This window comes from Alnus glutinosa, chromosome 9 (genome assembly GCF_958979055.1).
Source record: "Alnus glutinosa chromosome 9, dhAlnGlut1.1, whole genome shotgun sequence".
Lineage (NCBI taxonomy): Eukaryota > Viridiplantae > Streptophyta > Magnoliopsida > Fagales > Betulaceae > Alnus > Alnus glutinosa.
Genome location: NC_084894.1, coordinates 7,794,913 through 7,809,139, shown reverse-complemented (window position 1 = coordinate 7,809,139; position 14,227 = coordinate 7,794,913). Strand labels below are relative to the sequence as shown.

The 14,227-nt window shown below is 33.0% G+C and overlaps 1 protein-coding gene across 1 annotated transcript; it reads left to right on the top strand.

Moving 5' to 3' along the window:
- Positions 1-5,714: 5,714 nt before the first annotated feature.
- LOC133877912 (uncharacterized) lies at positions 5,715-7,199 on the top strand. The gene has a single exon (XM_062316365.1). The coding sequence runs from the start codon at positions 6,129-6,131 to the stop codon at positions 7,032-7,034; it is 906 nt and encodes a 301-aa protein (XP_062172349.1). The 5' UTR covers positions 5,715-6,128; the 3' UTR covers positions 7,035-7,199.
- Positions 7,200-14,227: the final 7,028 nt, after the last annotated feature.

The window sequence follows — 14,227 nt, the reverse complement described above, 5'->3', positions numbered from 1 at the left end:
TATATATATATATATATATATTAATGTTTGCCAATGGTTATTTTAAGAGAAAATGTTTGTGTAGGTATCAGGATCCTTAAAATGGAGAGGAAAAACCATTTTATTGATTTAATTGCGAATATGTTGTCATTTAGTGAATACGTCGTCACGTCGTTTAAAATTTTTAAATGACATGACATCATGCGCACCGTTAAATGCAGTAAAACATAATTTGTGTAGCCCCGCGTGTGCGTAGAATGTTAATGTATACATTCACCGACAGGAGATATATATATATATATATATATATATATTTATGTTTATATCCCCAGGATCTGGATGACATAAGAAAGAATTGTGGAATTGATTGTGTCATTTTCATCAACTAATCTGAGATTTTCTGTTAACAAGGAAATGAGCTGTTGATAATTTCCAAGAAGCAACAAACCGATCGGACTGATCTTCAGTTGCTGCATGTTTATTGTATAATATCATTGACTTGGCGGATTCATTAATTAATGGTGGGGTGTGGGACACTGGATTATTATTATATAGAGATTAGCTTGGAAGACTAAAATAGCACATGCTATTGGTTGATGAGATGTCATTTTAGATTTGAGAAATGGTTCAAAATGTGTGTTCATCAACAGGCTTATGGGTGTGTGAAGAAGACACTCAACTGAAAGGATAAGTAGTTAATGCTGCTTCCTATTAATTTCACACTATAATTATCGATTTTAGGGTAAATTTCTTGTCATGATTGGTTAGCGAATTGTTTACAAGGAGATTGGACTCTTAGGCTCCGTTTGTTTCGACGCAACTGCGTTTGGCTCTATGGAAAATCAGCAACCACGAAATGACCTGCTTAGATTGGCTTAAAATTCTTGAAAGTCTTCTCTCAAACAATCTATGTGCCTCTAGTTTTTATGTCCCTTGATGACTGTAGAAGACGATGTTTGTAACTGAAGCTCAATAGCTGAGAGCAGAAACCCTATTATATGTATTAATTGATCCTTCGCTGATATTGGAAAATTGTTTAGCTTTCCAAACAACTATATATTTATATATGGAATGCTAAGTTTGAGTTGAAAGCTATGTTTGTGAGAGTGACTTATAACTAGATCATAATTAAACTCTCTGATCTACCCATCTATGCTGTCCATCTAGATGAATCCTACTCCCAAAAAACCATGTGCCCTGTCTTGATCCCAGAAAATCGTTTAACATGTGTTAAAGTTAAACTCACTAATTGATGAATTCCAAATATATATATATATATACACATATTTCTTGAAGTCCTTGATGATCTGCAAAAAACTAATTATGTTTGTTTATGGAACTCACTGAGATGACAACCAAATCTATTTGTTGGACTCACTCTCTCTCTTTCTCTCTAAAAAAAATAGGCATTTTCTATCCTTTTTATGAAATGCTTGCAGCTTCTATCTTCTTCTTCTTCTTCTTCTTCTTGTAACATCCCCCACTTGTAAATTTGTAACATGCATGATTTAATGTTGCCTTCGTAACAAGTATAAGAATATTTTCTTATCAATAAGGCTACCAGGCATTTGATGGGTCCTGAAAACATGCCATTATCCTATGTTTCATTCTTATTTAGAGAGAAAAAAGAAAAAAGAAATAGTAAAGTTTACTGGCATAAATGTATAGACAGTGTAAATACGTACTCCAAACGAGATTCATGAGCTGGCCATTGGCCAAGTGGGCTTCTCCAGCCAATCATTTCCTTGAAGTTTCAGAAAGTCTACTGGCCGGCTGGGGCATATGAAGCAATTCCATTAGATTTAATGGTGAGTTTTGTTAGTATGTGTTTGGACCCGTTTGGTTGGTGGGAATTTCTTGGTATTATTTATGACGAAAAGAGAAGGTTTTTTTCTTTTTCTTTCCCTTTTTTTTCTGCCATTGTTGCTCGCACGTCTGCTGTGTTTAGGTTGGCGGGCCACTTTTTGAGCACATATACATGGCTTCTTTATCTATCTTTACTAATATTTTCATAAAGGAAAAGTTGGGGAAAAGTTTGGATTCCAATCTGTCTTCTCAACGACCAAATGAAGAATAAAGTTGTACCCTTTAAACCATCACCAATTAAGATCCAAAAAATCTCACATTTTTATGGAGATTATTGCTCAATCATGATCATAATCTCACATTCCTATCGAGTAGTTCTTCTAGCAACTCTGTGAAAAAGAATACTTTATGACCACAAAGGGGAACATGCAAGCCCTCTGAGAAGACCGTCTGGGAGGGACAGAATCAGAATTTCTCATAGAGAGAGGACGAGGGGCTAAGCTAAGTGGTGGTGGCCGGGAGGAGGGTTTGACCCAAAACTTGGGAAGAGATTGATTTTAATGTTTCCTTCTTCCCCAACTGCAACCACATGATTTTTGAATCAAAGGATGTTGTCACAAGTCGAGCAGTAGTAATTAAAATAGTCACGCAGGCTAGCTTCTTTGTTGTTATATATATATTCTTTTTAATAATTTCATTTTATTTGTATTGAGAGCAGAAAAAGAGGGGATTAAAAGGAGAAATTAGGGAAAGCCAGCAGCTCACATCTGCCTTTTGCTTTTAATCATACGTGTGTTGTGGAGCTGGAGAGTTGGAGTTGGAGTTGGTGGGTCTACACCCCAAATTTATGTTGTGGGCCAACACTCACCATCATGATAATCACACTGCTCCCCTATCATCATCATTTTTTATATATATATTTTTTTTAAAATGATCCCCCATCACATATATCCAAGGTACCCCATCTCAGATTGCTCCACTTTGACTGTCATCCTATATTCTATCCCATCAAATATCAAAGAGATGACAATTTCTTTGCCCTATTAACTACATAAAAGAATACTTAATTCGATATTAAATGAATTGTTTATATAAAAGAATCCTTAATTCGATATTAAATGGATTGTTTATATAAAAGAATCCTTAGTTCGATATTAAATGGATTGAGTCATCCGAAAAATCATATTTTTATCTAAAAAATGTATAATATTAACGTGGCAGTCTTAATTTACTCTTGAATTTTTACTTTATTTTTAAATGACTATTTAAAGAGTTGGTTATGACACAATTGTTATGGGATAAAAATATGGTTTTTAGCATTTTTTTTTTACGTTATAATATTTCTATCATATATAGGTAGAGGCGGATCCAGTAGGCGGCGACTTGACCTGATTATCCTAATTGCGCACCATCACTCACTTACTAAAAGGCTATTCGACGAATCGACAATCTCTTAGCCAGTCAGGCTTGACTGCACCTCAATCATCTCTGGGATTGTGTTGCTTCTTCACTTTCTCTGGGTCTCTATGGTTGATTTTCATTGAGTCCGTTATCTCTATGTAGCTCGTTTAGAAGTTTGAATTTTAGTAATAAGGCTTATTATTATTATTAATATTATTATTTTATTGAACACTAGTTGGAAACATGCCTTATGGATAGAATTAAAAGCAAATATATATATATATATATATATATATATATATATATATATATATATATATATTCGTTTGATAATGTTTTTTAGAATGCACTTTTTACTTTTTGGTTGTGATATGACATAAAAGTAAAAGCAGTTTTGAGTATTTTATTAATGTTTTGTGCTTTTAGTTGTTTGTTAATGCTTTTACTTTTTTGTTAAAGGAAAAAAAAAAATACCTAATGGCATTGCAAATTGAGCCCGTCTTTCTTGAAAAATTTTAAGTATGTAATTAAATTTTTACATTGATTAATTTTTAAATAATTTTTGTTTAAATTTATTTTCTAATTTTGCTCTCGGTGAACCAAAACCGTCGTGGTTCTGCCACTGTGTATATTTTTCAAAAAAGCTCTCATTTATCTTACAAAATTCAAATAATCTAGAGAATACATATTTATATTTTTGTATTATATTTGTATAAGAATACTCTAATCTGTTTGGATTACTATTTTTATTGGCACTATAGTTATTTATTTTAAAAAAATTATCATCATAATTAACAACACAATTATCAAAATTAATATTTTTAATTTCATGTTTTACTATTTTAATCAAAGACCAGTAATTAGTATTTTATTTGTATTATTAATTTTTCTGAGTTATTAAAGTTTTTCTATGATTTGGATGATTAGATCATAATAACAAATATATATCTAAACTAAAACAAATATATGCATTCTAACACAACATATATGTACACTTGTGTGTATATATATAGATTCTAAATTTTGACACGTATTAAATAATATTAATAAGATAAATAAAATAGTGTGTACTTTTATATATTACTTTTCTTGAATGTACAATAAAAATTGAGAAAAATAAATTTAATTATTTGTTTCAATATTACATTAGTTGATGTTTTAAAACGTCTTAATTAAGAAATTATATGAGGGTAATATAAACAAACTATTAAATTGATTTTTTTTTTTTTTTTTTAAAAAAATAGTTTAAATTATATACCTTTTTTTTTTTTAATTGTTATTCTTTTTTTTTTTTTAATAAGTATTTTGAATTTTTATTCAAATCTATAATGTACCCACATATGCTTCTATTTATGTATCTTTTATTCCAAATTTTAATAGATTTAAACTTTTAAAATCGTATAAAACATGTTCCCCATAAGTCGTTACTATGTTTGGAGAGTACAAATTGTGGGCTCTATGGACAAAAATTTAAGTCGTGGGACCAACATTCACCATCAAATCATCTCATTGCCCCTATCTCCTTGATTAAAAAAAAAAAGTGGTATTTTTTAGATAAATTCTTTATCACGCTAAAATGGATAATATTTCGATTTTATTTTATTTCTTTCAATTTTAATTGCAGAAGTCTTTCACGAGTTTAAAATTATTCGTTCCATTGGTTTTCTATTCAAAATTGCGTCATCCGCTAATGTCACCTCAATATTTTCCCCACAAATCAAATATTTCAAAAAAAAAAACAGATTTTTTTCTTAAAAAAAAATCAACTGCTAAGATTGGGGGTAGCTTGCCGGCCATCCCTATGGGGTTAAGAGTATCAGGTGGTTCACAGGCCAACCCCAACCTATTAAGGTAGTTGGCCATATGGGAAGCCACCAAAGAATATATATATTAAAATTTTTAAATAATATTAATAAAATATATGAAACACGGGTCAATTGTTTATTTGTTTGACGTGATATAGACGAAAAGACCCTCTCCATTTTTAAGCTCAAAACAAAGGCCTATGATATTTTTAAAAGGGAGACAACCCTTTGATATTAGGCCTTCAAAGCCATTTAACCCCACCCAAAAAAAAAAAAAAAAAAAAAAAAAAAAAAAAAAAAAAAAGGAAAAAAAAGAAAAGAAAAGGAAAAAGTCATGTTTATCACCCTCCCACTGGCCACTCCCCATAGCAAATTAGCAATCTTTTCTGTTCTATTTCCAATAACGTAAAGAGTAAGAAAGTAGGGTAATTCCTATTTCCAACTCAAGGTACTAGCTAGGCAGGGCAGGGCAGGGCAGAGCATATTTTTATCGTTGGTGTCAACTGTCAGAAATGCGGGGTAGTGGTGAAACGACGCGGAAAAGTCCTGCCCCGGGATATTTTTTAAGGTTGCACAGTTTCGAAGACTTAATGAACATCTAAGACCACAATTAAAAACTTATTCATAACCTTTTTTCCCCCATTAATTACATCTTTATGCCTAATTACTAACCACAAAGCCTTTATGAACATAAATCATGACTCATCACAATCACAATCACAATCACAAACCAGACCCCAAGTCTCTAACTTCCTTCCCTTTATGCCTTTTCTCGTTTCAGTTTCTTTTCATTTTTTAATTTCCCCTATGAACTGGCACTGCTGATTAAACAAAGAAAGAAAATTTCTGCTCTCAAGTCTCAGCTCTCTCTCTCTCTCTCTCTCTCTCCTCAAAAACTTTGAAGGAATCGTACTTATAACATATGGGTCTGTCAGGAACCTGGATTTCCTTCCCTTCCATTTCCACCTATTTTATATCCATCTCTGGGTTTCCTCTTTAGAGAAAGAAAAACTAAAAACAACCCAAAGACAGTTCATTTCTTTTTTGTTTTTTCTGAGAAAGAAAGACTCATTTCTCCAAATTAAACCTCCAGCTCCAGATCTGTGTGTCTCTGTCTTTTTCGCACATTTCTTTACAATGAGAGACAGGATGGTTTCTTGTTTCAGCGAAAGCGCAGTGAGTGTGTCTAATCCTTCATGTTCTAGCTATGCAAACACAGCTTGTGTCAATCCAAGCCTTGCCCCTTCCGTCCGAAATTCAGTCGCCTGTGTTTACAGAGTCACCCTCTCCACCCAGAAGAAAATCTTGATCACAGTTACCTGGTGCAAGAACCATTCTGCTCAAGGCCTTAGCATAAACTTCGGCGACGACCCGTCGACGGCAGCCTTCAGGCTCAACACGAATTCGCGCTTGTTCAGGAAGAAGAAGGGAAGCAAGTTGATGGAATCCGGCAGTTCAAGCATCGAAGTTTTCTGGGATCTCTCCAATGCCAAGTACGACGCGGGACCTGAACCTGTCGAGGGATTCCATCTGCTTGTCATGGTTGATTCAGAAATAGGCCTAATTTTAGGCGACATGGCTGAAGAAACTGTCGCCAAGAAATTCAAAACTACGACTTCTGCCGCAACCGTCTCTCTGATTTCGCGGCGGGAGCATTGTTCAGGCAACACCCTTTATTCAACCAAGGCTCAGTTCTGCGACGCCGGCATTGCGCACGACATTTTGATCAGGTGTACAGGAGAAGCCGAAGGGTTGAGATCGCCGGTTTTATCGGTGTGCATCGACAAGAAGACGGTGATTCGCGTGAAGAGGCTGCAGTGGAACTTCAGAGGGAACCAGACGATTTTCGTTGACAATTTGTTGGTTGATCTGATGTGGGACGTTCATGATTGGTTCTTCAATCCTGCATCTGGATATGCGGTGTTCATGTTCCGGACTAGAAGTGGGTTGGATAGCAGGCTTTGGTTGGAGGAGAAGTTGGTGCAAAAAGACCAAGAGAGAGTCGAATTCTCTTTGTTGATCTACGCCTGTAAGAACCAATAGTTCTTTTGTTCTTGTTCTTGTTTCTTCCTTCTTCTTCATTCGTGTTCTTCCATTTTTACGTTTCAATATTCTTTTTCTTTTCTGCTTGAAAGGAATTAATAGACACTCACTCTTTTTCTTTTATATCAAACAAGAAAAAATTAACTTGGGAGTTCTTGAATTTTAGATAGAGCGACTTGTTTTGATCTCTCTCTCTCTCTCTCTCTCTGTTTCTCTCTGCTTGGACCTTGGGCCGTAAGAAAAGCTTCTATGTTTATTGGGGTGATTATATTTATTATTTATTTATTAATTATTAATTATCTATGTTGTTCAAATAATGAAAAAGGTAAAAAGAAGATGGGTAAACGAACTTTTGGGATTCTGAAAGATATCAAAGGAGATTTGGTGAAAGGCCAAATAGTGATTTTCAAAGATGTGTAGCTATGGGAGAAGGTTGCTTTTAGCCTTAAGAGGAAAAATAAAATTGAGAATCTCTCGAGTGTTTGACAATGATCGGTACATTTTTGACTCAAGACAAGACAATTTATATAGGATTTCATTGTTGCTGCTTTTAGCCTGCCCTGAAGAGTGTCGTGTCTGGTAAGGTTACCCAATTTTTTTGGCTTCAAAAATATTCGACATATGATTGATTTCACCTCCTTATCAATTTTTTTTATTTTATTTTTTTTTAATGGGTGATTTAATATGTATTAAAGCAATATGTTTATGCAATTTATCTCATTTCAGTTGCATATTTTTCAAATCGACTCATTTATTAAGGGAAAGCTTGTTCCACACTTAAAATAAAGCAATTTTTTTTTTTTCTCCTAAAACAAAAAAGATGGGTATTTTGAAAATTTTGGCAGGATTTAACAACAAATCCTAACGAAATACCTATAATTGAGATATTTGAAAAATTGGATACCTTAGTTTGAGATGTTTGCAAGTTCAGTACCCTTAATCAAAACAGTCAATACTTCGATGCTCTTACGTGAAATTATCCTCTTTTTTATTTTATTTTTTTATTATTTTTTTTTTTTTATCATTTATCATTTACTAAGAGAAAGCTTGTTTCACACGTAAAATAAAGTGGTAGAGATACATACTACACTCTCATTCTACTAGTTGATGTGGTAGTGTCCACCAGTTCTTTATTTTTATTTTAAAAAAAAAAAAATCACCGTGGTGGGATATGGGTGTAGTATATAGCATTACTCAATGATTAAATTCACTCGTCAATTTCTGCTTAAACTTTTAAAATAATTAGTAATTTATTTGAGATGTAAAATTTTTGCACTTATTTTCTTTAGCCACTCAACCTTAAGTTTCATACTTATGCAGTTTTGCTAGGGAAGCCGAGCTTGAGTTGCATTAGGCTTTGATCTTTGAACATCTCAATCCCTATTAAACGTGAAAATTTTGACTTTCAAATGTCAATTATAAAAGATCACTTCTCACATATCTTGTCTATATTATTGACACTTGCTAATATGGCACTTAAATATACTTGTTTAGTAACTAAATTGAGTTAATTTCAAGGAAAACAAATACTTGTATTTCACCTAATTAAATATATGTTTATCAACATTCAAGGGCAGTACTTTAGTCATACTATACGTTACATGACATTTTTTTTTCCCACTTTCTGTCTTGTAATAATAAAGTATTATAAGTAGTGTGCTAGATTAATCTTAGCCAACCCAGCAACAAAATAAATAAATAAACGGATAGAGGTTAATGTAACAAGCACACAACACAAAAATATATACTTTTACGGGAGCAATACTTCAAAGTCATTATATCTCATTTGAAAGCATACGAAGAAAAAGTAAGGTCTCTATATATTTGGGAAAAAATGTTCTAGAGGTCCGGTTTACTTTTTATCAAATTGCTTGCTAAGGTTTCAAAGTTATCAAATTGCTCTTTAAGGTTCACACCGTTATCAAATTACTCATTTTCTTCTCCTCAGTTGAATTTAAACAGCATTGAGTGACACGTGGCCATCAGGTCAAGTCATGTTCAATAAAAAAAGAAGAAGAAGAAGACAAATTTCTAGACCTTCTCCTACAACAAAAGAGTGGTCGTGCAAACGGCCCTTTCACATAAGAGTTCTTTACTTCTTTCGCTTTCTTTTCTTCTTTTTATTTTATTTTATTTTTTTGCTCTTGCTAACTTTAACAATTTTTAAAATCCGGGTTCAGGGGTAGAACTACTACTAAGAGGCTTAGGGGGTTTCATTCCCCTCAAGCCTTAATTAAAATGTTCCCCAGATTTTTTTATTAAAAAAATATATATACCCCTATAATTCTCTCTCTCTCTCTCTCTCTCTCTCTCTCTCTCTCTCTCTCTCTCCTAATTGAATAGGGGTTTCTTACCCATATAATTATTTTAATATAAATTTTTTACTCCCATTCGTCCCTCCACATTAAAATCCTAGTTCTACCATGTCAATAATGTCAATGTGAGACTTAACACTCATGACTATCTTTATAAATCACATACTTTATGTGTGCTACTTCTCGATTATCTTCCCAATGTGGGACATTAGTGTTACAAACTTCCTTCCTTAAATCCTTGATGTCCTCGTTGCAGTGCTCTAATACCAAATAGCTTAACGCTACTAGGTGGCTTTAATATAATTTGTAACAACTCAGAGAAAAATGCTAGCCATATTTGCTTTATCAACTCAAAGGGATTAGTTAATTTGGAAATTTCATAAAATCTCTTATAAAGTCCGGTTTCACTTAGTAACTAGGCAATGTGGGACTTAGCATTCATAACTATCTTTATAAACCATCCACACACTCTATGTAATACCCCAGTCCCATATTGGGAATAGATAAATAACTTACATAGAATGGGTGATTTATAAGAGATAGATGAGTGTTAAGTCCTGTAGTACCTAGTTACAAGGTAAAATTGGACTTTATAAGTGATTATAGGGAAAGCTTCAAATTAACTAGTCTTTTTGGGGTGATAACGCAAATTTGACTACTACTTTTTCCTGAGTCGTTATACTCTATGTGGGCTACTGATCTCTTCTCGATATGGGACCGGGATGTAATTACAATGCATGTAATGTAACTTGACTTGCAAGATGGTCTAAATAGTATTATCTTCTTTTTATTAGACATGATGTGACCTAATAACCACGTGTCTCTTAGCACGGAGCAAGCGAGACCCGCCCATACTCTCTCTCACATGTTGGACTGAATCTTTGTCCATGGGGAAGGTAATGCAACACTTCCGAAGCGGATAAAAAGTTGGTGTGAGGGCTAGCTCCTCTCAAATTCTCAGTTATAGTTCATCTAAAGATGCTTCGACACTTGAATACACATAGACCTCGCTCCCTCCACGTCCATGGTCCCCTTTGTCTTAAAACCAGGACCAACCTGCAAGCAAAATGCAATGAGTGTGCTTGTAATCGCCCCAACACACCTTGCCATGGATGGTGACCTCCACTCCACCCAAATACTCTTGCTCCTTTAGATTTTGTCTTCATGCTATGATAATAACTCAAAAAGGTCTAGAAGATCATGGCTAATAAGTCCGAAATATTTCAACATTGTTGCTGAAAAAAGTGATATGGTGGGACTAATGGTCGGATACATATGGATGTTGCTGAAAAAAGTGAGATTAATGTCCTAGTCCCTCATAGACCAATAATGATCCGCTACATTTCTTTTTCTCTCGATTTTAAATTAAATAGATAGTATTCATTTCATCGTGAGTATTTAAAGTTTGTGTATTGGGCAGTACATGCTTGCGGGCATTAATCGCAACTAACCGATATCCATATATGCAGATGCAAACCCGATTAAAAAAAACCACAAATTCAAAGATTTTGTTTTGAATTTGATATAGGGTTATGTCTAGTTTTTTTTTTTTTAATCTCAGTTCTCACTTACTCACACTCACGCCATGATGCCACACTCTCATTGAGCCATTGTCGTCTTCATCTCGTGACAATATGAATTTCGTCTAAAACACCAAGGCTTAAAAAAAAAGAAAAGAAAAAAACAAGCCTAAACTATTTTTAAAATCGTTTAAAATAGGTTCTAATAGAAGCCCAAAGAATGTTCAAAATACTAAAATAAGCTCAAATGTCTATTACCTAATATGCAGATAACGGTTAATAACCGCATTCAATAATCACACGGATAGTAGTTAATACTCACATGATGCAGATACCACCTAAAAGTGATAATCGTATTATGAGAATGCGGATATTGCCCTAAATCTAACTGTACATTTGCATTTGCATGTATATCCCTACATATAAAGGTGTATATGACCATTCAAACTTTAAAATGCATGTAAATAAAGTTTATTTTGGAATCATTTAATTAGTAGGCATGCCTGCCAAAAATCTGAATATACACTAACTAACATTATAGTGTAGATACTTAAAAAAAGAAGAAGATCATAGTGTGGATAATAAAAGTGGAACAAACTCATTGCTTCAAAAATTTGCAGTTTTATGGACCTGAAAGCACTCATAACTAACCATCAGGTGGTGAGACAACTATAATTGCAGTAGGCAACATCATGAGCGGAACAGTTTTATGGACAGTCTTGTCTTTTATGGCATTTATGGGGGTAAGAGTGATCGAAAATGTGGGGTGTTTGGTAACATAAATACCATTATCTTCATTTATTTTTACTTTTTCTAAAATCAATTAACTTCAAGAAAATAAAACTTTTTTTTATTTTTTTATATCACATCAATAATTTTTATTATTATTTAAATAAAATAATTCACTACAATACAAAATTTTTTCTCAATTTTTTACGAGTGTCAAGATGATTTGAAGCTTATTCATCAAAGATGTTATGGGTACCAATAAATAAACTTCACATCATTTTAGTACACATTTTGTGATAAAAGATTAATACTTCTGGCACAAAATCTCTACTAAAGACATGCAATATGATCATGTTGGGTTCAGTACCATTACTGTTGTTCATGTTTTGACTATTTTGATTTTAGAGCTTAAGTTTTCAATGATTTATTATGAGCATTATGGTCAATTGATGGTATTCGGGATTCCAGATTGTACATCACGGCCTAGATCTTTGAAGTCAGGGCCCCCACTATGAGTGTTGCTAGGGCCACTATAACTACCCTAAGACCCTAGCTTTCAAAACTTCTCTTCTTTATTTGTTTCTTTAGGGTGGATAATGACTTTGCTATTAAATATTGAATGCGATCCCAGCTTTAAACGTGAGAGAATTTTTAAAGCATTGATATAAAGGTTTACATGAAGATACATATGTGAATAGTATTATTTGTAATATCCGTAATTACAAAATATGAATATTACTTTTACATATCCATATTCGTATCCGTTTCGGTATCCTATTTTTACTATTCGTATAAGTATAATTATTATCCATTATCCACATATTGGATAATAAGTCTATTTAGTCTTTTAGGCTTTTTTAGGGTATTTATTAAGGCCTATTTAAACAATTTTAGAAATAATTTAATCCAATTTTTAAGTTTTTGGACTTGTTTTAATTTTCTTTTAAGTCCTAATTTTTTAAAAATATATTAATTTCATATTACTTTTACCTTTTTGTCCAAGTGTTACACGAGAAAAAAACACATCTAACCAAACTAATATAAACATAATATATATTTAATCCAAAAAGACATCATTTTGGTGAAATATACATATATATATGAAGGGCATACGGATGCTATTATTAAGTGCATCTACTAAAACCGCTATCCGCATCCGTATGTACGGATAATATATAGCGGATGCGAACGGTTAATATCCATATGTATGTACACCCTAAGATGAATCTCATAAGAACTTTCTTTCTCATATATTTTACCTAAATTTGCTTGCAATCCTATCAGAAAATTGGTAATTTTTTTTTGAAATGGTTGAAATTGCCTAATTTTTGGAGATCTCAACATAAAATTATTGGAGATCCGAATCCATATATTGGGAACTTGCCTAATTTTTGGGAGCAAGGCTAAAGGTAAAACCTTAAAGCCTGCCGTTTAATGTGAAATTGTGTGTGCTTTATTACTTTGAAAGCAATTAGGCAATGAAGGAAAGGGTAGTCCGCTAATCAATCTTGTCAACTGTGCTCCTTTACCTATCAAAATACCATTTCTTCAAGATTTATCTAATTGGCCACCAAAGTTTTTTTTTATCATTATTTTTTTTTAAATTTTTTTTTTAGACACTTGAAATCGGAATTACAAAACTAAAGCCTTAACAAAAAGTAAAGACAGAATTAAAAGACATAATAAATAAGGTATCCAAATTAATAGAAATGTCGATCATTCCCGCTAACTATTCGAATTGAAGAAATAGAAAATAAATAGATAAAAATATTACTAGCCGTGACTCTGACCGCTGCAATTGGCCACCAAAATTGATCGTAAGCAGCAGCTATTTCAAATCTTCTTGCAGCCTCTTGTCCTTTCTAATATACTAAGCTCATGATATTTCAACTTGAATTTCTTCACGTACAGGTGGAAGTTCACCAACCATTGTAGGAATTAATAAGCTGGATTGGTTTGACAAAAACAAACAAAAATTAGTGTTGCTTTCTTTCTCAACCCTTCTTGTGGCATCTTGGATTTCCAAACCTTATCACTTAGTTTTGTCATTAACTAGTCTTAGATTGTGATACATCAATAATTGGTTGAGATCGGGGGTGTAGAGAGAGATCGATAATGAATATTATATTGTATTTTTAGTTAGAAAATTAACCCAAAAAAAGAGAAAGCTGCAGTGAATATTATTTTGTATTTCATTGATTAAAGATCACGAGCATAAAGTTTTGCAAAATCATTATCACATGCTATGATGTTATATAGTCATAAATACAAATAAAATTCTTACAATAAAGTGTTATCTATAACTTGCATTTTCCGCTAACCCATATACAAAAATAGTTAAAGAGCAGCCTAGATTTAAGACAATGGTAGCCAAATATCTTAAAAATTTATTTAAATCAGTCGTGAAGATAACCTCTCACATCGAACTATCCAGACCGTGAGAAATAACCCCTCACATCTGACTAATCTTCATCTCATAGATCGGCCATGAGGAAAGATTTAAATAGAAGAAAACTCTTATTCAAAGTAAAAACACAACCAGCAAACAGCAGCAGTGGCCAGGGAGGAAATGAACAGCACAACACGAAAGTAGATAGACGGATGTATAACATAAATGCTAAAATTGGTG

Bases quoted from the DNA above. Each gene is read 5' to 3' on its own strand.
- LOC133877912 (XM_062316365.1), top strand. From the start codon at position 6,129: ATGAGAGACAGGATGGTTTCTTGTTTCAGCGAAAGCGCAGTGAGTGTG.